This window comes from Balaenoptera musculus, chromosome 12, assembly GCF_009873245.2.
Source record: "Balaenoptera musculus isolate JJ_BM4_2016_0621 chromosome 12, mBalMus1.pri.v3, whole genome shotgun sequence".
Lineage (NCBI taxonomy): Eukaryota > Metazoa > Chordata > Mammalia > Artiodactyla > Balaenopteridae > Balaenoptera > Balaenoptera musculus.
In genome coordinates, this window is record NC_045796.1 from 34,872,988 (window position 1) to 34,897,009 (window position 24,022).

The 24,022-nt window shown below is 35.8% G+C and overlaps 1 protein-coding gene across 5 annotated transcripts in view; it reads left to right on the plus strand.

The window, feature by feature from the left end:
* PTPRK (protein tyrosine phosphatase receptor type K) overlaps positions 1-24,022 on the plus strand; it is a 565,097-nt gene that overhangs the window by 286,522 nt on the left and 254,553 nt on the right. For all 5 annotated transcript variants that reach the window (XM_036871298.1, XM_036871300.1, XM_036871296.1 and 2 more), the window contains exons 4-5: positions 5,371-5,452; positions 7,968-8,083. In XM_036871298.1, coding sequence (XP_036727193.1) covers positions 5,371-5,452; positions 7,968-8,083 — 198 coding nt within the window. The remainder of the gene's footprint in view (positions 1-5,370; positions 5,453-7,967; positions 8,084-24,022) is intronic.

Consider the following 24,022-nt stretch of genomic DNA (forward strand, 5'->3'; position numbering starts at 1 on the left):
TCTATAGAAAAAGAAACTTAGGTTTAGACTGTACATCAGTTAAATTACATAAGTAACTTTACATATGTTTTTCTATAAGTTAAAGTTAACATTTAAAGAATGTGAACTCCATGTATATCTGACTTTGGAGCCTACACTTTTAACACTGTGATATATTGAAAGAAAAATAAGTGCAAGTTTTTATTTCAGATTTTTCTCATGTCCATAATGTCTTGTCTTACATGGCATTCCATATATCATTTAATCATTTCACATATACCATTCAATCTTCACAACAAACCTGAGTTATGGGCAAGGCCAGTATTGCCCATCTGAGGCTCTGAAGACATGGTTAAATTAGTTGCCTGGGTTACATGTGATAGCAAACCAGCAACCAGAGCCCAGGCTCCTTACTTTGAGTTCGGCTTTCCATTATATGAGGTACTTCTTCTGCATTAATTCAGTTTGCCAAAAGATAAAGTTGTTCTTGTTCTTTAGGGTTCGCCGCCTCCCCTCCTTTAATTTGACTTGACTTCACTTATTTAGTTAATAATCCAAGAATGTTGCTAGAGTAGCAAAAATTTGATTAGAATCATCACCTTCAGTATTTCAGGTAACAGAGTGGAGTGGAAACAGCATGAAAAGCAGAGCCCTTTCATTCTGTTCTCAGGCTGGCCTCCTGGATGGGTTCAAGTTGACATCTGGTATGGCTTCCCTTGCTGTCTTCTCCTGGGAAGCCCTAGTTTTCTATTTGACACCCAGCATTAGCTCTGACCTGAGCATTAGCCCAAGCAAGTTTTGCATAATTAAGCTGTTGAGATTGGTTTTCCCTGAGTGGACAGAAGAGACTTACAAGGTGAGGGCTCTGTTAAAGTGATAAAGCTGATTAGATACTTAGCAGTAAAGGAATCTGATCTTAGAAATTTCCTCTTGCTCTAGTTAATGAGGCAGAGACAACACTTAGGGAAAATGAGGTCACTAAAAAGAGAAAGTTTTTTTTTTCTTTACTAAAGAATCAATTCTTTCACTCCCTTTCAAATCAAGGCCTAAATTTATTGTCCAGAATAAAGCTCAATTTAAGTGAACAAATAAGAAACTTTTCCTCAGGGGTGTAGTAAACATGTTTAAACTTACCACCTACGAAGTAAAACAATTCGAGAAAGTAAAACTAAGATAAGCCTAGAATTAAAATAATTTAATGCTGACTGTAACAAACCTGAAATAATGAACTGATCAATTATTCAGCTGTGTGGTCTATTCATAAGAATGTATTTTTTCCAAAAATAATTTTCTCATTTTTTCTTTCTATACTTTCCCTTTCCTTGGACTACCATTCGAGCAAGTAAAACTTGTTTTCCTGGGATATTCTTATACAAATGTCCTGTATTAACAATGTTCATAATCTTACCTTTTGGTTTATATAGCACTTTTACAGATGCTACTGTTTAATCCTCACAAAACTTTATAATGAAAGCTGCATTATCTCCATATTATGGAGTTGGGACTTGTCTCTTAAAGGTTATGTGATTTGCTCAAGAATTTGTAAATAGGAGAGTTGGGTGTCAAATACAAATTTTCTCACCCCCAAGAAAGTGGCCTGTACCGCAATTGCTCCAAGTTATACATTATTTAAAGTCTCTACTTCTCGCCTCTATTTCTTGCTAAACCTTTGTTCCAATATTTAGAAAGTGACATGACAGTTGTTCTCATGTCAAATACCTTCATGTGAAATGCAAATGATATGTATACACACACTCACGTATACACACACTCACACATGCACACACATATATTTCTGTCTTTATAGATTAGCCCTCCTTTCATCATGAAGTATTTGTCTTCCCCCAAAAACCTCATTCTCCTACTTGTCAGCTTTAACTTATTCCAGGGAAATTAATAGTCATAAAGGGCAAACTTGAAGTAGAAAAGAACTAACATAGGAGGTAGCTTATGATGGGAGTGATTGGAGGGGAGGTGAACCATCCACCCAGCCTGCTGTGTCCCATTGTCATTGGCTTTGGGGTGGATGTAGATATGGTATGAGAATGGGAAGGATGTAATGCTGATGATACTATTTAGTCAATAGAATATCTAATTAGTTTGCTATTTAAAATGACACTTTAAAAATTTAACATATTAAACTTTTAAAGGAAATTTAAAGTCTATTTAAATGAAATGTTCTACTCTGTTTGTTTCTTGATCTTGAGAGGAAGTGTAGGGAAGCTGATGGAAGATTAGATCCTGGAGGTTGACTTGGGTCCATCCCTGGCTCTACGACTTGTTAGCTGTTAGACTTTGGTGCAGTCACTTAACTTTCTTTAAATTGAGGATAAAAATAATAACTACCTCATATGATTGTGGTGAAGATGTAATGAATTTGTGTGTGTGCAGAGAGAGAGAGAGAGAAAGAGAGAGGAGGGAAGCAACAGCAGATGTGAGCATGAATGAGCATGCTCAGTTAGAACAGTCTCTTGAGTATAGTAAGTGCTCAGTAAAAACAATAAAAACAATCAAACTTATCCCCCTCCACTTCAGTAAAACTGTGTCAGAAGTTACCAGAGAACCCTTAATGGCTAACTTTAATTGATACGTTTTTAGTTTTCCTTGACCTCTCTCCTACAGTTCATGTTTTTTGCCGTAGTCTGCACTTATTTTATTCAGACTCTTAAATTTCTAGTTTGTTGTTCTATTTTTACACAGTTACAGCAAGCTTCAGTGTTTTCACTTTCTCCCATAGAGGCCCTAAATCTGTGCTGAGCTAGAACCACAGCCTGATTCCACAACTGGCAAATAGTCCCATGGGAAAGAAGATCCGGGGATCACATTGGAGAGATCCTGTCCTCCTAAAATTTGTGCTCATCTAGATGCCATTGTTTATGCAGATATCTGATGTTTTAAAATTATGGTCATTGTAATTTATCTGGCCTTTTCTAATCCTTTTGTTGGGAGTGTTGACCTGCCTGACTGGGGGGAGTGCCTTCCTCGACCATTCTGTCTGAATCGTACTTTGTTGGCCTTACCTCTGCTGGCTGTCTTCTTGCCTTCCATGTCATGGTTTGCTGCTCTTTATCTTCTATGCCGTCTTACTCACCAATCCCTATAACTTTCAGATCTATAGCTTACTCACTGCCGTGATGATGACTTCCAAATCTATAGCTTTATTTTAAAGCCATCTCTTCTCTTTGAGATATGTCTGTCTAGTTATCTCCTAAGCATTTACCCCATATGTATCCTAGGCTAATCGCATCTGAAATGTCTGAAATGTACTTAGTTATCTTCTCCCTCAAATTTGTATCTTTTTCTGTATCAGGTGTTCTGGCTAGGCATCCTTATAGTGTTGGGGCATGGGGTAGACTGCCCCAAAATGTGCCTCAGTGGTATACTATTTTCAATGAGTTTCTTAAGAAATGGCCAGTGCAACAGGGATACTCTGACCCTTCTTTCTGTCTTCCTGAAAGCAGGAAATAAATCTCTCATGTGAAAGGTTGTACCCCCTGCATCTGGAGGTAGAAGAACACCCTTATCACCCTTATCTCTTATCAGAGATAGAGAATGCAGAGCTGAAAAGTCTGTGTAAACAAACCTTGCTACTTCACTAATTTACTACCCCAGGTCCAAACTCTGTTTAGGTTCTTCACTAATTGAGCACCCAAAATTGTTTCCTGTCACTTCCTCACAAATTTATTGTTTCTTTGTCTAAAAAGCATAAAAGCTACCTGCTTTGGCCACTTCTTAGGTCCCATTTCTATGAGGCCTGCGGGAAGTTTCCTCCTTCTCGACAACAGACAATAGCATTATCTACCTAGAGACCCAGGCCAGGAATGAGAATTTTCCTATTATTTCTATACAACTAATGAATCAATAATTTCTATTTTGTCTATTTCTTTAGTATTATTTCTTTTATTTCTCCTTTTTCTTCTCATCTTTCTATTTTCACTGCTACTAGCATATTATTTGTTTGTTTCTAGTCTTCTTTGGGGCCATCCTCCACCTTTTAGCCAAATATATTTCTTTATTTTTTTATTTTTATTTTTTTAAATTTATTTATTTATTCATTTATTTTTGGCTGCGTTGGGTCTTCGTTGCTGCATGGGCTCTCTCCAGTTGCAGCGAGTGGGGGCCACTCTTTGTTGCGGTGCACGGGCTTCTCATTGCGGTGGCTTATCTTGTTGCGGAGCACAGGCTCTAGGCACACGGGCTTCAGTAGTTGTGGCACGTGGGCTCAGTAGTTGTGGCTCGTGGGCTCTAGAGCGCAGGCTCAGTAGTTGTGGCGCACAGGATTAGTTGCTCCATGGCATGTGGGATCTTCCCAGACCAGGGATCGAACCCATGTCCCCTGCACTGGCAGGCAGATTCTTAACCACTGTGCCACCAGGGAAGTCCTGAGCCAAATATATTTGTAATAGACCAATTAGATTATATTTTATTCCTACTTTAAATATCAATTTCCAATATGTTTCCTAAAATGTTTTGCAAAACACTCCAAAGATAACCTATGTCTCTCCACGAATAAAGGAGCCCATAGTCAAATAAAATGTTGAAATGTGTCATGCTTAATCCGTTTTCTCTTGAAGAGTCACAGCACACATTACTAAGGGAAAGTCTTTACGAAGTTCTGTGATTGACTGTAACAACAAAATTCTAAAACATTAGCTTATATTTGAACATTGATTTTTAAAAATATATTTATTAAAATATTTGTTAATAATATATATATTTTTAATTGATTAATCATTGACAGGATATGCTCCTGACTTCACTCCCATGGTATTCAAAGTCTTCCATGCCTACTTCTCTAATTTCATCTCTTCCCTCTTGAGTCTTTGTAACTATACAGATTACATTCATTTGGTTTCCCAAACACAGAGTTCTGTTCTATTCCACTGTATATGGTTCCTTTTGCCTGGAGTAACACTAATCTATCTGATGACCTCTGTCTTTGAAAATTCAGCTATTTAAAAGCTTAGATCAGTTGATGTCTTCGCTGGTTAGCATACTGCTTGGCACATTTGTAGGTGCTCAATATATGTTAAATAAATAACAAAAATGGAAAAAGTCAATAAGGGAAAATGTAGAGATATGAGATTTGCTCTATCTGCCTATTCATTCTGCCTGTATATTGCCCATTCAGGAAATCTACAACACTTAATAATAGTTGCTTAAAAAATTTAGTGAGAACTGCTTGACCTCAATAATTTAATTGCTCTTCAAAAAAATGTTGTTTACCTGTACAAGGTTTAGGAAATTACTCACATTATAAGATGAAATTTTAATTCTTATTGGATGAAAATTAAATTTTAATTTTCATAAGTGTGTTATAGCTATTTTTCTTTCACTGTGAAAATTCCTGAAAAATGATTGTTGTAAGTGTTTTCTATTTCTTCCTGACAGGTAATATTTGAAGCTGAAGTCTCAGGAGGGAGAAGTGGTTATATTGCCATTGATGACATCCAAGTCCTGAGTTATCCTTGTGGTAGGTTGTGATTAAGAACTGTATTTTTCTATATCCTTTCAACACTTGTCTTATATTGGTAGTGACTATTGATTATCACTTGGTCATTGCTGTCTCTTTTGTTGTTACTCCTAGCCTTTTGTTCAGTTTTAAAAGAACACTGAAATATTTCTAGAGTTTTTGAATCAAATATTTTTCAGACTTGTACTACACATGTTAAAGGATTCTTTTAATTAATTACTGTTCAAAAGAAAACCACAGTCCCAAAATGGCATCACTCATGCTAAAAGTTCATGATACAAAACCTAGATTTATACCTGATCCAACTGCAGTTTCAGCTTCTTCCAGAAATGTTATCTTAATTGACCAGTCTGGATTTCATGGTCAAGCACCAGTAGGATAATCTGTCCTGTGATCCCTCTCCATCTCCCAGAGGAAGAAGAGGTGATCTGAATCATAAAACCCTTGCTGTTCCTCAAAGAAGATGTCCTGGCCTAAAAATAATTACTTCTTTTCTTTTTGCTAGTAGCTCCCTTGCCCCACTCTTCTTCTTATAAAAACCTTCCATTTTGTACAACCCCTTCGATCTGTCTTATAGTTAATAGTTGGGATGCTGCCTGATTCATGAATCCCCTAATAAAGCCTGTTAGATCTTCAGTTTATTTAGTTGACATTATTTTTGACAGAAAAAATTAAAAATGTAAATGAAACTCTAGGTAGGACTCGTTCCATCTTTTGGTATTATTAAATTGCCTAGGAAAGCAAAGAATAACAAACCAGTTCAGTGAAAAGAAAGTAGAAAGAAGCCTCACCAACTTATGTGATCTATTGAAAGCTGTTGAAAGTTGAAAGTTGGGGTGAAATGAAGAAAATGAATTAACTCATCTTATTCCAAACTGAAGACTAATTTTTTAATGTCATAATAAATTTCTGGCTAATTCATATTAAACAACAAAACAATAGAAAGCACACAAAACAAGAAACTCAATTTATTAACACATAGTTTGGTATGTCCTTAGATGCACATTGATTGGTCTTCAGATGAGGTAACTACATTTGTGTTTATATCACATACCCTGAAAGACAATTATTGCATGCATTCAGTAGAGCCAGGGATAAACGGTTGGTATAAATTCGGACTTAAGCTATATCTCCCAACACCAGTGATTTATAGGGCCCATGAATTCTAGATGATCTGTTCAGTGACCCTCCTGGTGGAAATTCTCTAATACTTTATAAGCAGCATGCACAGGGGGCACCATGCCAGGGGCCAAGGCTTATGCTCCTGCTAACTGGTTGTCAAACCCTAGTGTGCCTCAGAATCACCAACTGGATGTGGCAGATCACACATTGCTTGGCCCCTCACCTGGTTCTGATTGTTCCCAGGTGATACTAATGCTGGATAGTCTTGAGTTCACAATTTGAGAACCACTGTTCTAGCTTGTGTTCTAGTGCAAGCATTCCTTTTTCTGAAGCACCTACTGAGATGAGGCACTGGAGAAAGATGTAGCAGGCAAAGGTCAAATGATTTATTACATGTGGTGTATTCTGAGAAAAAGGAGAACAAAGGTATCTCACTCAAAGTTCAAGTTGGTTTACTAAGCTCCTTCAGTCCATTCATATATGAGAATGATGTTTCCATCTACTGTTCATTTACACTTCTTGAAAGAAGATATTAAAGAAAGGCTTTCATGAGTAAACAAGTTAAAAAATACAGAAATTGAGCACAACAGTAGTTTCACTGTGATATGGTCCTCCATGCACTATCTTTACTCACTGAGGCTTAGCTTTTCCCGTTTATGTTTCCTTTCAGTTGAAAACATGAATAAGCTTCAGTTTTAAAAGGTAATTATAGAGACTGCTTGTTTGACAGTCATATAACTCATGTATATTTTGATGGCAGTCATCACTTTTTTGTTGGTCTAATATTTCTTTTGGGTAACTTTCTTAGGACTATGAAGGAATAGGAGGTGGATTTAACAACAGTTAAGCTAATACTCTGAGAGGAAGAAGAACAGTCCCTTACCTTGTTCTTTGAAGTACTAGAGGATTATAGTTATTGAAATTTCTTTAAAAAAGAAAAGAAAGATGTAACTGCTTAAATTGTAACTTAATAGTTCAACGGCCATGTATTTGTCAGTTTTTGAGCTGTCATTCTATGTTTTCCTTATAGTTTTCTATTACGCTCTGCTTTGTGCCTATTTGATCTCTTTTGTTTGCTTTGACTTGTAACTGTTTTATTATCACCCTAATGCAACATGCTATGGGGGTCCTCCAGCAGTTATCGTTGGGTGCTCACTCTGTATAGAATTGCTCTAGCAATTATGGGGCGATACGTAATAAAGCTATTAAAAAAAGAGAACTCAGCGTGAGAGAGGCAACAGTGTCTTTCAGCACAGAGAAAACTCAATTTTCTTTCATACGACATTAGTCTTGGCCAAAGGTAAAAGTATGAACAACATTATTCTGTTGGGAAAAAGTAACATGGCATGTTTTCTTCATGTGGAAAAAAGTCATTTTTTTCTTGTCTTCACAGATAAATCTCCTCATTTCCTCCGTCTGGGGGACGTAGAGGTCAATGCAGGGCAGAATGCTACATTTCAGTGTATCGCTACAGGGAGAGACGCTGTACATAACAAGTTATGGCTGCAGGTAAGGCCACATTGGCAGCTGGACTAAAGGGTACACTTGGTTTTTAAAAAATCACAAATTCTTTCTCCCTGTGTATGTGTGTGCGGGGGTGGGGGGTGGAATATGTGTGTGACAGGTTGTCTTTTGTGTAGGTTTGATTTAATTAGCTGCAGATTCATTTCAGATATTTCTATTTTTGGAATATGAATAAAAATATAACAGTGTATAGTTAATAAGTATTTGGGTGAGTTATTCATGAACTCATTAGAGAATCATAATTCTCTAATGTTATGTCCAAACTGTAAAAACAATTTTTCTAGATCCATTCAAAATAGGAAAAAAATCTCATTTAATATTTTGAAAACAACTTACAAGAGCATAGTACTTAAGCAGGAACTGTCATACTCTGATAAAGTTTTCAAAAGTATTTTAAGAAACCTTTGAGAGTATTTCTGGAAATGTGAATTGGAAGAGAGCCAATTAGAATTTTTTTTCAGGATTTTTGTGTATAAGGGTTAATCACAGATCTGAGGACAGATATTTGCCTTGCACATATTAAATCTGCAATAAATGTGTATTTAAGGAATTGCAGTTTAGCATACGTGTTGGGGAAATGTAAATGGTGCATATAAAGAGCTTTAAAAGAATCTGTGAGAAAACAGTGACTAAGGAATGTGCCGTATCTTCAGAGAATATCTGTCAATCCTGGGGCAGAGGTGGGTGGGGAGGTGGGAGGAGCTAAGAGCAACTAAAGTCTTGAGGCTGGACCTAGGGCAGATGACTGTTGAGCTAAATATTTGAAGCTAGAATGTAAGAAATAATATTCTCTGAGCACCTTTATTATTATTATTATTATTTAATTCTGTTTGCACCAGAATGAGGAAAGGGATTTAATTAGTTAGAATTTTAAATTCCTGAGAATGCCAATAGAGACCAAAAAGGAAAATCATTAGCATAGTTTCTTGAACATAGACATCAGGCTTTATTTTATGATACCTTTAGAGAGATAAAATTAGTGTCAAGGATCATCATTAGGTTTCAGGAAGTTGGGGTAATAATTATAATAAATGATTATTGAAATCATACCAATATAATGCCTGATATTGTACTGGGTGTTATAAATGTGTTTTTTCATTCAATTCCCACATCCAATTGGATGTTATAACAGATGTAATTCATATAAATCTAATTATAGCTACTTTTGTAATTTATTTGATATGTGGATATCAGGATACCATCCTGAATACGTGAAAAGGAAATGAACTCTCTCCTTTTTTCCCTGTGATTATGCTAATTTCCACTACAGGTATTTAAATATAAGATAATTCTTCCTGCAGAGTGTATTGTATAATGTACAACTTGTTTCATCATCTAAACATCTAGTTAGAATCCCTCTTAACTTTCTCTGTCTCTCAGCCTATATATTGATAGTATTAAGAATGTGTTTAGATATATTTTCTAATTACTTTGCTAGTCGTTTTTCATTTAGGTAGAGACATTTTTGGCATTTGATTTTTATTGTTATCTATATAGTCTTGTCTTGGAGAACCAGAGACTCTGCAGTCTGCCCCTGGGTTTACGCCCCAGGATTTAATGTAACGTTGAAATAAAAAGGGTTTTGTGTACTTAGACACCAGCTGCCTTGTGGCAACAGAGACTTTCTGGCCCTGCTGGTCTGACTGGGTTACAGTCAAAATACTACTCATTTATTGTTTGTTTCTTACTTTTGTAAATTGGCTCATTTCATTATAGTTTTAAAAATTTTTCCTCTTGCCAGTTTTCAAATAAAGATGAGAGATAAAAATATTCTGTTCAATTTCTGTTCTGCTTTCTTTTTTCTCCTCTTCTTTCTCTTTACATTTTCCAAGGTGAATTTATATATTTCTCATCTATTTTGACATTGCCCAATTCTTCAGCAATTTACATGCTTATTCATGAAAAAGCTTTTCTGCCTTTTTCAGTAATACCACTTAAATTACCTTAACTTATTCTCTTGAATCATTCTTCTCCATATTTAAGAAACATTGAAGATTATCAGTTGCCTGGTTTAGGGTTGTTTTCAAATAAATAAGACTGAGATATAGAGATAAAGGTGTAGATATATAGATATAATTGATATGTGTGCATCTATAGAGTGAGTGAATCAGAAAGTGGCCAATGATTAAAAAAAATGATCCATCTTTTGCTGAAACTAGTAGAAACATAATAAAGGGAGAAGAATCTTGGTTCCACAATGCATCTACAGGCCAACACACACAGATAGATGTCAAGTTATTTTTGCTTGGTGTAGAACAACTTCCTAAAGGTCAAGGGGCCCAGTTCTTAATTCTAACCTTAATTCTAACTCTAATTCTTATAACCCAGTTAATTGTATTGGCTTAGAGAATTCATTGAACTTTTCCAGGCCATAGATTTTTTTTATCTATAAAAGGAGATGTGGGTAGAGACCAAAATCCCTTCCAGCTGTAAGATGCTAAACCAGGTCTCTACATTATTTTCGATGGTCTGAAACATGGCCTTGATCACCTTTTTTTGTTTCATGGAGGAATATAAAATTTTTAAGTTATTAGTTTTGTGTGGGAAAAAAATCATTCGTTAAATTAAGTATCATTGTGAGAACAACTGCTTAAAATCTCTGCTGACTGCTGTGAACGAATGTACTCTGAAGTAACTCAGAATGAAAGGTCTTTGCATCCTATTACAAAAGTAATGGAATAATGGAGTAGCTGTTACACCTGCCATGGTCAGGTGTAATAAAAATGGCCATCAACTTTTTATGTCCTCCAAATCACTTATATAATATAATAATATTGAGCTTCAGTTGGTAAATGTTGTTTGAATATGGTGTAAAAGAGCAAAAACTAGAAAGTGTCCAATTTTCTATTTTAAATGAAAATTGATACACTACAACTGCCATGAATACCTGATAGTATATGACATTTAGAGTAATTTATGTATAGAAATACATTTAGAGAATAACTTCGCACTTGTTTACTGTCTTTAGCTTACAATTGATATTTCAATCCTTTTTATTGTTTAAAATGACATACAAATTAGGTAAATTAAAGAATGGAGCACAAAAAAGCAGACACTTAGTGAGTTACCTGAGATAATCTGGGATAGTCCATAAGACATATCATAGTGGGTCTGCTATATCTTTAGGGAGTGTTCTTTTTTTTTTTTAATATTTATTTATTTAATTTATTTTTTTGTCTGCGTCGGGTCTTAGTTGCCACTCACAGGCTTTCCTCTAGTTGTGGCATGCAGGTTTTCTCTCTCTGATTGTGGCGTGCTGACTCCAGAGCACGTGGGCTCTGTAGTTTGCGGCGCGCAAACTCAGTAGTTGCGGTGCGCGGGCTTAGTTGCCCTGCGGCATGTGGGATCTTAGTTCCCCAACCAGGGATGGAACCCTCATCCCCTGCATTGGAAGGCAGACTCCTTATCACTGGACCACTACGGAAGTCCCTTTACGGAGTTTTCTTTCCTGCAAGATCTCAGGTTATAAAATTAGAGAGTCTTAAAAGAAGGTCATTCACTCTAGACATTTAGAAAACAATGACAAAATATATAAGCCAAATTAACCTCCTTGCACATGCTGAGCGAACTACTGATGCATAAAACAATATGGATGAATGTTTTTAAAAGTCCATTGGTGTAGCATTATGCATAATGGATATAGCACAACCAAAAGAAATACCTTCAATAAAATATATCATGCTCTAGTGTAAAAAAAAATGCCCATTGGTGTCAGCAAGTATGTTATGCAGTTCATTCATATTGGATAAGGGAGTTAGGATAAAGTCTTTAGTTGCTCCTAGAGAACTTCCAAATTCGTTTTCTTTCGTAACACTCAGTGAAGTAGCTTGCATTCTAGATATGAACACAAGTTTTTTTTTCAGCTTACAATTTGCAGTTTTCCCCACGCGAACAGATGTTTTTTAATGCTTACAACAAGTTTTAAAACTATACCATTTTGTGTTCCTAAGGAACCCCCAATGGTAGAGAATTTGTGGATCATAACTTAAGGCTTATGATAAAACCCAGGTTATAGGAAATAAGATCATAAGTGAGATTTTAATGTATAATTTTATGTTTAATGTTTTTCAATGTTCAATTTATAGTGAAATAAAATAATAAAAATGTCTGCTTATATTCCTGAGAGGTACCAGATAATTTTCTCACAGGAAAGAAAAAAAATAGGTTATATATGTTCGTGGGTTAAAAATTTTAGTCATGTCCTTTTTATTTCAACACAATAATATGGATAGTAGATAAAGTGATCACAGGAAAAAGTGAATATATAAGGGAACAATAACATATGACACAGCAGTTCCACTCCTAAGTAGTTGCATAAGAGAAATAAAAGCATGTGTTCACAAAAAGACTTGTGGAAGAATGTTTATAACAGCTTTATTCATTATAACCAGTAATTGTAAAGAACCCAAATGTCCGTTAACAGGAGAATGGATAAACAATTTGTGGTTCATTCACACTACTCAGCAATAAATTAGAAAGCATGCACTACTGATACCAGGATTTATAAAGCTCAGCAATATTATGCTTTCTGAAAGAGAAGAGACACAAAAGAGTGCATGCCTTATGACTCTATAGATGCTAATCTATGGTGATAGAAATCAGAACAGTATTTGACTTGGGGTAGGGGGTGATTAGGAACTGGAAGTGAGCAGGGAAACTTTTTGAGGTAAAGTAAGTGTCATATAGCTTTATTGGGGCTTTGGGTCTATGGGTGTATATACATTTGTCAGAAGTTAAGATTTATCCAATTTGCTGTATATAGTGTACCTTAATTATCCATGAATGAGGAGAAAATGAGTATATGAAACATTTCCTCAAATAACCAAATCACTGGCAGTACTAATCATGCTGTAGATCAGCGGTCCCCAACCTTTTTGGCCCCAGGGATCGGTTTTGTGGAAGACAGTTTTTCCACGGATGGAGGGGGGCAGTTTAGGCGGCAATGCGAGCGATGGCGGGGATGGTTCAGGAGGCAATGCAAGCGATGGGGAGCTGAGCCTTACCGGTCCGTGGCCCGGGGATTGGGGACCCCTGCCGTACATGGCAATAGCCTAGTACAAACATTACCTGCATTTTTGTCCATCTTGTCCATTTGAAGTCATTGGATTAGGTTCAAGGGTGATTTTTAATCATCAGTGTAAACTGAAATATAGAATAAAGCATGTTCTGAGTGTTCTATTATCAGAACATGTTATAACGCTCGAGGATGTGAAAGAGTTGAAACGGGTTGGGCTGTAACTTATAAATTAGTATTCTTTCATGAAGGTCCGGTGTAGGTGGACACCTACATGACAAATCAAATAGAACCCATTGCTGGAACATCTGTCAGACCATATGCTTTGGCCTCAGGTTCAGTGTAGAAACTAAAATGCTAATGACTCCATCCATCATTACAGAGCTTGGTGGGCATGCATCATTGGGTTGGACAGAGAAATTCACCAGCAGAGTAACTGAAAGCAGGGAATTGTGTGGGGAGATTTGGTGGCACCGTTCGTTTTGGTGAATTGAAATGAGGCTGTTTAATGTGTGACTGGTAATTCTATGCAGATTGCCATCAAAGCTGTGGCAGTTGGGCCAGTCTGTCAGTAATCTCCCCAGGTGCTGACACGGCGCCTCCTGAATAGGCCTGCCAAAACAGGAAAGCCAGCCATCACTTTGCCCTTGGTGAGGCTCGTCACTGCTAATGTACTGTGATACAGCTAGTTTCTCAGCCAAAGGAAATGTCATTCCTTCTGGAGCAATAGATAATTAAACAATACATTGAGAGTAAAATTAGTATAATTAGGTGCAGATTGCTCTAAAAAACAACCAGAGAGGCTGACCTTTTGCAGTACCAACTGTTGCCAGCTGAGGGTCAATGAAAATGGCTGGCCTGAAACTTCTGGCCATAAAGTGTTTTATCTATCCAGGCAAATGTAATAGCCTTGTTCCTATACTACATGGGAATATCGTCATGTAGCATTGGAAATGAGAAGCATGATTTTTTAAAAAATGAATAATTTGAGTACAAAAGTACTCAAATTTTATCTGGTGAAATATATCACTACAATGTTTCAAGTGCCAACTAGTCATTGCTCACAAAGCTCTTTTTGATGCTGCCATGCTATAATATTTTCTTGTGTCTGTTTATACTGTCGTATGAAGTGCCTGGAACCTTGTATCATGTTTAATTTCCACAAGAGATTTTACTATCCCTGAAACTATTTCTTTTTGAGAAAAAAAAAATCTGGTAATTTTCCATTTATTATAATGAAGTGAAAATGTTGGAGGAAATTTATCTATGCCTAGAAACATGCAGTTTACAGTGGGCAACTCATTGAGAACTAATTTGAGAGGACTATTTCAAAGCCAAACTGATTAAACATTTAATATATGATCAGCTCACATTGGATACCATGGGGGTGGGGAGAGAAAGGAATGAGATAATGTGAAATTGTCCTAATGTCTAGACTTGGTGAAAGTTCTGACGTTTTCGAGATTGGCCCTAAGAGTGGCTGACACATATCTGAAATATTAGAATAACAAAAGGCAGCAGCATATAATTACTAGGACATTTGGTAAAGTTGAAGAAATGATGTCAGAATGGCTAAAGGTACATTGTATAAATATATCTTGAGATTTGTGGGAGACTGGATAAGTTTCTTAAAATCTTAGAATATTGGGAATATACAGGAGGGATTTAGTTTGTTTTTTATAGACAGTAAAGTACAATAATAATTAGTGGTTTGAAGCTGTTTGGTGAGAGATATAAGCTGATTATGAGGAAGACCTTTGTAATTGTAGGGCTGTTGAAACCTAGAATGAGCTACTGTAGGAGGTAGTAAAATTAGGGGAAGTGTCCAAGCATAATCTGGTTAAGTACTTGCTAGAGATGTAGAGGACATTTAAGCATGAGGCGGAATGCTTTTTTAAGATCCTTTCAGCCCTGAGAGATGCTTGTATAACCGAATAAGAAAAGATAGTATGGAGTCTAAGCCCAGCGCTTCTTCAGAGTTGAGAGAGAGCATCACAGACTGGAGTGTTTGGTGAAATCATTAAGGAAGATTTGATTGAGTCTTTGAAGGACGTATAGGACTTGGATAAGCAAGGATTAAGTGGGCATGGTTATCACTGCAGTTTAGTGTATGTGTGTGCTGGTGGGGTAGGAACATCAAGAGAAGAATCTTCTTGAAGTGTAAGGTTCACAATGCGAAGTAGAGGTAAATATAGTTTATGGCAGGGCTGGGACTAGGCCATGATGGAGACAAAAGCAAGAAAGAAGCTACTGCTGGCAGTACAGACATCAAGTAGTGAAGGCCTAGGATTGGACAACGCCGGTGGATTTGGAAGAAATGTGAGGAGGGGAGGAGAGGGACCAATGAAAGAAGACACAGAGTTTGGATCTGGTTGGTACCAGGTGAAAGAATTTGGAAGAGTGAAATAGTAAAGATGGCTTTTAAAATTTCCTCAAACGTTTATTTTTTACAGCCAGTCTGTGAATTTGTTTTCCCATTTTCTGTCTGGGAACTAATTTACCTGCTTGACGCATTTGTTTACTTTTTTCCCCTTCTGCCTTGATAATTGCATATGAGTTTTCCTAAATAGGAGTGAAAAATGAGGAGGCATTCCCATTCCTTTTGACTCTTTAGCCTTAAAAAAATTTTACCAAGACAGTTTGAAGCTTGTGGCCAAATTAAAAACCTCTGGGTGTTCCTGATTTCACTTAGGAGAATTCATCTGTGGGAAGGCTGTTGGTGCTTTCAGCCTTGCCTTCTGTAACTTGTGGCTCACAGAACAGGACCTGTGTCAGAGAAGAGTATTAACCATGTCTGTTGTGCTTTCCTGACTCCTTGTAAACTGATAGATGAACACTAGCCTGCTACTTAATTCTAATTTTCTCTGTTTATCCTGTTTAAGCATTAGTGATTTTTTTTCTGTGTATATGCTGATTTACAATTAATTCTGCTCCACTTAAGAGACCATGTTCTATTTGGTAGCTAATGGCTATCACTCTTATCAGTCCTGCTTTTCCTGAGGACCTTGTTTCATTCGAGTTCATGGCATTATATTCTTCCTTCATGGCTTCATGTAAAGAATTATAATCATTGGTCTTGAAGTAAAATCACTGACCAAGTATCATGGATTGTAATGTTTATCTTTTACCCTTGGCATTTTGGGTGTGTATGTATGTAACAATGAGCATCAGAAAGTTTAATTGTATTTAATTTTTAGAATTTCCAAATATTCCTGAGGTCATTTTGGTTGGCTTTGTGTGGCTTTCTACCATAAACAGTTCAGTGCCTTAAAGATACGATGCATTCTTTTCCTTCTTCAATAATTCATAAACTCTGAGTTTGTTGTCTACAGATTACATAATTGACTATAAATGAATGATGTGTGGAATAGTCTTTATCTTCTTTATGTATCCCTGGAACATGACTCTAAAGGCCTGGCAGTCATAGAAGCTCAAGGATTTCTTCTTATCGATATCTATAAATAACAATTTACTACTTTTTCTGTACAAGAATAATGCACTCTCCTACTGTTCTCAGAGCTGCCCTTTCAGTGTGTTTTTCAGGTCACGTCTAGCACTTTACAACTTTCCATTGAACTCCTGTGATCAGTGTTACAACATGGGGCTCTGGCAGTGAGCTGGGTTTCTTCTCTATGAAAAGTAGTCTGATTTAAAGATAGTATATTTATAAAATTCTTTTATTTTAAAATAAAACATAGAGAAAACCTCACAAAAATGAAAAACTATGACTCAATGAATTTTTATGATACCCACCACACAGGTCAAGAGAAAGACTTTGCCAGCCATCGTAGAGGCTCTTTCCAAGTGGTCCATCCCAGACACAAATGAGCCATCTCTCTACAAATAATAAGTTGTAGCCTACCCCTACAAATAATAATTATCATGACTTTCAGCCCTTGTATTTTTTTCCTGTTTTTTTTCCACTTACATATATTTAGTCTCCTTAGATACTATAGATTAGTCTTGTCTATTTTTTAAAATATGGCTTTTAGAATCCCTTTAATCTGTGTGTTTGTCCTCTCTTGTGTTTGTCACAGTTTATCTGTTGAGGAACCCAGGCCATTTGACTTGTAGTTTTCACACAGTCTGCATTTTACTGATTGCATACAAATGTCCTCTTCAGTTCAACATGTTCCTTTTAATTTCCTGAAAATTGGCAGCCAGATCTAGAGTCAAGTTTGATCCTCTGGCAATGCTAGAGGAGGTGTATGGTGTGATTACCAGAGGCACAAAATGTCTCCTATTTCTTTTTGTGATTCTGATACCAATTGATGCTTAATGCCTATATTCATTCCTGGTGGTTGTAAATTGTGATATTCTAATTTTATTATTTCTTTTGTATTTTGTTTAATTAATGAAGACACACTTATCATCATCTCCTATCTGGCTACCCAGTGATATAGTTCATTTTAGGAAAGGTGTGGTAACTTCTCAAATCTTTGCTTTAATTATTGGTTTTCAATATAATTTTTTGGTTCCTATCATCCTCCAAAGGTGACTGATTCTTCTTCCTCTTTTTTTAATATCATGAACTTATGGATTTAAGCATATTTAATAGACTTCAATTCATTGCAATTAATACTATTTTTAAGACTCAGATCATCCCAGGTTGGCTCCAGTGTCCATTTGATATAACTTCAGTAGTCTTCGATAGCTTTCTTGTATTGCTATCTGATGTCAGTGTCATCTTGCACATTTTCTCTTTCAGACCTGGTGCCCTGTTTTACAATTTTGAGAAATTATATTTCAGGACCATTATGTGAATGCTGAGGGGCATTCATTGCTAGATCTTTTCAGTGAACATAACTAAGAAAAATATACACATATATTTAAAGGTAAAATAACTATTAGTTTATATTGATATTTCAAATTCAAGCCTAAAGTTTTTCACTTAATGTTTTCTTTATTACAGTTTGTCAGTTACATCTTCTTTTTTTCCACACTAATATTTTTGGTTCTCAGTGACACAGAGAAAGAGACAATAAGAATATCCCATAATCACTCATTTTTAAATCTCATGTTATTTTGAATACTTGTACCCTATCTCCATTGTTAGCATAGAACCATTGCATATTGTACTCTCTCCCATTTAGCCCTTATTTGGTGTTAGTTCTATGTGTAGCTATGTTTTTTAATGTTCATCATCAGTATGTATGTCATGTCTTCTTAGTAATTTTGGTTGTTTGAAACTTATTTTCTGGGAGATTCCACAGGAATAGCTCATGTAAATAATATTCCCTGAGTTCTTGGATGTTGATAATAGTTTATATGTGCCCTTGGTTCTTAAGTCAATTTTGAAGGTTATAAAATCCTTCATTCGCATTTTCTTTCCTTGAGTAACTTAAATGTGTTACTTCATTTTCTTGTGGCATAAAGCCTTGCTGTCAAAGTCTGATAATACATTTTCTTTTCCTTATAAGTCTCCTACCTGCTTTTCTAGGTAGTCAAAGGATTTTTTTTTTTCTATTTCTTTAAAGATTTTAGTTTTGTAAGAATCTATATCAAGGTAGCAAATACATGGTTACCCAGAACTTAAACTTCTGTAGGTATTTGATCAGGGATATCTATCTAATGGTGATATTTTGCATATCTCTATTACTGCATCATGCTATGGACTAGCAGTGTCTTCTTTACCAGTGACACTGGAGTTATTTGTACCTTTAAATCTAATCAGATTAGAGAACCAATTGCAGAAAACCCAGAGCCAGACCAAATCAGAAAACTCATCCCTAAAAATCTTTTCCTCCAGAACCATTTCTGGTAACAAAATCATCTCTGTTAGTCAGGGTTCAAACATGAAAAGCAGACCAGAAGGAGAGATGATAGATAGATAGATAGATAGATAGATAGATAGATAGATTTTTTTTTTTTTTTTTTCAAGAGATTTGTTGCAAGGAATTGGTTTATGTGATTGTGGAACCTGGCTGGGCAAGTCTGAAGTCTGTAGTCAAGCGCTTCGAGAGGGCAGGCTGGAGTATTCAGGCACAGACTAAAGTTGCTCTTCACAGGTAGAATTTCTTCTGCTTCAGGGAAGCCTCCAATCCATTCTTAAGACCTTTCAACTGATTGAATCAAGTCCACCCAGATTATCTAGGCTATTCTCCCTTACTTAATGTCATTTGGGTATGGACTTAAATCCCATCTGCAAAATACCTTAGTAGAGACACCTAGGTTAGTGTTTTGATTGAATAACTGGCAACTGTAGCCTAGTCAGGTTGATACATTAAAAGACCATGACAGTTATCAAATATATTATTCACTTAGATATTGTTTTGATTATTATCTTCATAATATTGCTATTATCAGGATTTGCAGTTAGAACTTTTGCACAATTATCTCATCTAATATTCTCAGCATCTCTGTTGAATAAGCTGTTACAAATTGATATCCCCATTTTTAGATGAAAAGGCAGAGATTTGAGAAGTAATGAGAAACTGTGAAGCTAATAAATAGTCATTGCAGGACTAGAACGTAGGTATCATCTCCCATAGTTCGGTCTACTTACTCTGCCCTCTTTGTGTGGCTCCTCGTATTGGTCACCTTGTCCCAATATTGCAAAGACACCTTCACTTCTTAGGTTATAAGTTCATTTTCTTGTTTAATACCTGACAGTTTTTGTGAAACTTGGTTAATGATCCTGATTCTAGTAATTTGCTATCGCCAGCATATTTTTACCCTACTTTATATCAGAATTATAATATTTGCCTCCTCTTTCTTTTTCTGTGTCAAATATCATTTGCCTTGTTCAGTACTTTTATTGCCGTATAGTAAATACGTTGTGAACTTAGTATTGTAATTTTAGGGTAATTTCTCCTAGAGGAATGCTATTTTCTTATTGTTTAATCTATTGACATCAATATAATAATTTCTAACGGATGTAAATGAGTGCTTTTCTCAAAATAGTAACAGTGTTTCTAATTTTAGAAATTTATAAATTTCTAAACCTTTAAGTTTGCCATGATCCTCTTTCATTTTTCTAAAATTTTTTGATTTAATTGTTCAATAATAATGATGATGATGATAGCTTTATCATACCTATGAGAAAGAAAAACATTTCATATGGCAGACAAGCCCCAGTAAGGAACCGTCAGGTCCTTGGAATTAATTTGGCTGGATTGTTGTATGAGTCACATCAACCTTACTTAATTATAGTGTGCAAATTTACAGCCATTAGTTTTGGAAAAAGGGCAAGTACTGACAAATTATATGCGGTCCTCTTAATATTATTCAATAGGAATTTAAATACCTAACATAGGAAAACAGTCTCTTTCCAGTTTCTCCAACTCTAAGAGGATGGAGGAGACATGTATCATTGTGTGCCCAGGAAAGGCAGTGAAAAATAAATAAAGCAATAAATGTAATTTAATTTTTTCTTCAAGCCAATAGAGTGAAATAATCTCTGCAAGTGTTCTAAGTGCTGCATTATTGAATTTAAAATTAAATTGGATTAATTATATTCCTCAAGCTTTGAAAAGAGAAGCTGAAATAAACTGTTCCATATTTTAACCATACCACATTAGCTTTTAGGATTTCAAGTTGAAAGTAAGTAATAGAAAACCAAACATATTACATCACTTAACAGGAAGTCCAGAAATAAGGGGGCTCTAAGAGCTGTTGACACCATTTTATTTTATTTCAATTTTAAATTTTCTCAAGAGAACAAAGTGAGGATTTATTAAGTGGTAGTACACTCTCAGGGGGAGAGTGGGCAGACTCAGGTGAGTAGCTGCCGACACCATTTTAGAGACGTGATCAAGAACCTGATCCTGTCTTTCTCCTCAATGCGCCATTCTCAGCATTTTAGTCATGACATTGAGAAAAAGAAAGGGGACTCACTGTGTTTTCTCTAGAAGTGAGGAAACCTTTCTGGAAATGACTTGGCTTATTCCTATTATTTCTCATTGGCCAGAATCACACCCATTTTTAGACCTGTCATCTTTTCATGGGAACAGGACCTCCATCATGTTTTCAACCAGTGTCTCAAGCTGAAATATCTTGCTGCATAACCGAGGGATCTTGTAAAAATGCAGATTTTGTTTCACTACATCTAGAGTGATCTCTAGACTTTGCATTTGTAACAATCTGACAGGTGATCCTAATGCTACAATTTATTATAGATATTGGGAATTAACCAATATTACCACTACACTACTTTATGCCAGGAACTGAACTTGTCAAATAAATACTGCATGCACCCTGCATGATGAAGCTTACTTAGTTTACTAGAGGAGTCATAATAGTAATTCCAGTGACTTGCCTAGAGTTACTTGGTAAGTGACGAGTCTCAGCAACCTGTACTGGAGACAGAATAAATAAGAAAGCATGACAAGGATCTGGGGAGGAGGGGAGAGGAATGAAAAAACAAAGTGCTAGGTTATAATCCTTGGATCATATAATTTTGTGGTTCATTTCTTAGTATTTCTCAGGGTTGGGGATTTTGAAATGGAGAATCACATAAAAATCTCAAAGCAGGATAAAGAGCCCAGAACTGAAGAATATAAGACAGAAAACTATATGCAAACACTGCTGTATAAGAGATAAATTTACCATTACTTCTTATTTCCTTCTTCCATAGCCCTGCCCACTCTGCTAAATTGATAGCTTGTAGGCAGGCAAAGACCTGTTATTTTGGATTATAAAAGAAAAAGTTATCATTATTTTTGACTTCTGAAATGTACATATCATGAATTGCTACTTTGAAATGTAATGCCTTACTGAAAGTAAATAAAGCAAATAAAGTAAATAAAGCAATGTCTAATATAGTAGATTACATTTTCTCATTGATACAATGCATTGATCAAGACTCAACAACAAATAATCAACTCACTGGACTGTACCTATGATACAAATGAAACAAAAAGCAGCTTTGGTTTATTTTAGAGGAAATACTACTGGATTTTGTGTCTTTAAACCTAGTTTTGAGTTTTAATACTGCTACTAACAGGCTGTGTATCGCATTTTTAATCTTTATGAATTCTGATTTTATAATCTTTAAATGGAAATGACTATCACAGAAGGTTTGTAATAGAGAACAGTGACAGAACCAAGGTAATAGCTAATATAGTATGAGGTACATGGAGGTGCTTATTAAATGATGTTTGAAGAAAAATCTGAATATTATGACTCTATATTATTTTTATTGTTATTTCAAGAGATAAATAGCACCTAAGTGTACTATGCTCATTAATTATAGAAACAATGTATATCCTATATAAGCATATATAGTTATGTTAGTATAGTAATGTACACAAATACAAACACAATGTAATCAACTTTGTGATCTCCTGATGGTCCTCAACATCTCTGAGTTCAGAAAGAGCTTGGCATAAATGATCTCTAGATGTCCTTGAGGTTCTGTATTTCTGTAGCTTCCTTTTATTATTAATTTTAATTAATGATTTTTATATATTTTGTTATAAAAATTTATGAAAAACTAAGGAAGTTTTACATGACTTTTGTCTCTAAAAATATCAGCGAATTTAGTTCATTTTAACAAAGAACTTGAGTACCCACTAAATAATGATAACATACTACATATAAGATGCTGTGGAAGAAAAAATACAAGATTTGGAGCCCTACCTTCAGGATGATTTCAGTACACAAAAAGGTAAAAGGACATATATGGAATATATTGTAGAAGAGATTCAAGATAGAAATGCTGGTGATTACATTTTTATGATGATCTTTGAGTTTTTGAGACACTATTCATGGTAATTTCAGTGGGAATGGAAAGTGAAGAGTATGTATAAGTTGATGAAATGTGAGGTTGAGGCAGAGAAGACGTTGTTAGATTTCATAGCTCGTGGCACTGTGGGCATCAACTAGGAATATCTAAGAGCTCTTGGTCTCCCTTGTTGGGTAATTCAGATTTTTCATGAGAGCAAATGAGTGATTGCAAAAGTCAGTAGTGGTCCTGTAATTGTTGCAAAGAAATAGTGTATATCCTGTATTGGCAGTGTATAACAATGGAAAGTTTTTAAAAATCCAGAATTCTTTCAGGCTAGTGAAAATCTCTGAAATGGCTGCTTGTAAAAGTAAAGGGTCAGAAAGTAAGGTCTCATTGACAATGCAGAAGATTGAAACAATAGGAGACAATGCCACGGGCAATTGTGATTCAGACTGAGAAAACTATCTTAGCACAGGGACAAGGTAGTAACGAAGGCTGTTGGGCATCACTGAGGCCAGAGTGAGTTTTGGGATCACTGAGAATATTCACAGAACTATGGTGGAGAGGATAATCTGACCTGATAGATAACTGACTGGAAGGCTATTTGGGCAAGCTGGGAACTCTGGAAGTTGAGAGGCTGTTGAGTGGGATAGTGAAAGAGTGGCCTGCAAGTGAGGAACCAGGATAAAGGGTAAGAAAGTAGAAGAAAATGTGCCCTCCTTTGAGAAAAGTTTGGAGGAAAGTGTTATTGTGAGATGAATGTCAATTAAGATGGAAAGATGAAATAATAATTATTCAGAGGGAAACATTAAGGGTACTTAGTAACTCTTCACAAGAGAAGACGGATTTTTTTAAAAAGACATGGTGTTAAAAGACGTGAGTGTTGTGTGTGCACAAGCAAGATGATTTAGAAGACAAGGCGGGCAGCAGGAGTTGGCTGGTCTTGCCAAAGGAAGAACTGAGAAAGGTGATGGAAGATGGAGAGCACCACTGGAGGGGTGAATTAGGGGAGGATGAGGTGAGGGCATGTACCTGTCTAAACAGTGCTGAGTCATGGTCTGCCTTCCAATTAGAAAGATGGTATCAAATGATATGATAATTGAAAAAAATGCTGTTTGAGATTCTCATGTGTAAAATTTTTGTTTGTTTGTTCATGTGGTTTATAGGGAAAGAGAATTTAGGCTAGATTTTATGGATTTATATTTTAGGGCTTTTGAGTATAAGCTGCTTTTTCTCTTTATTA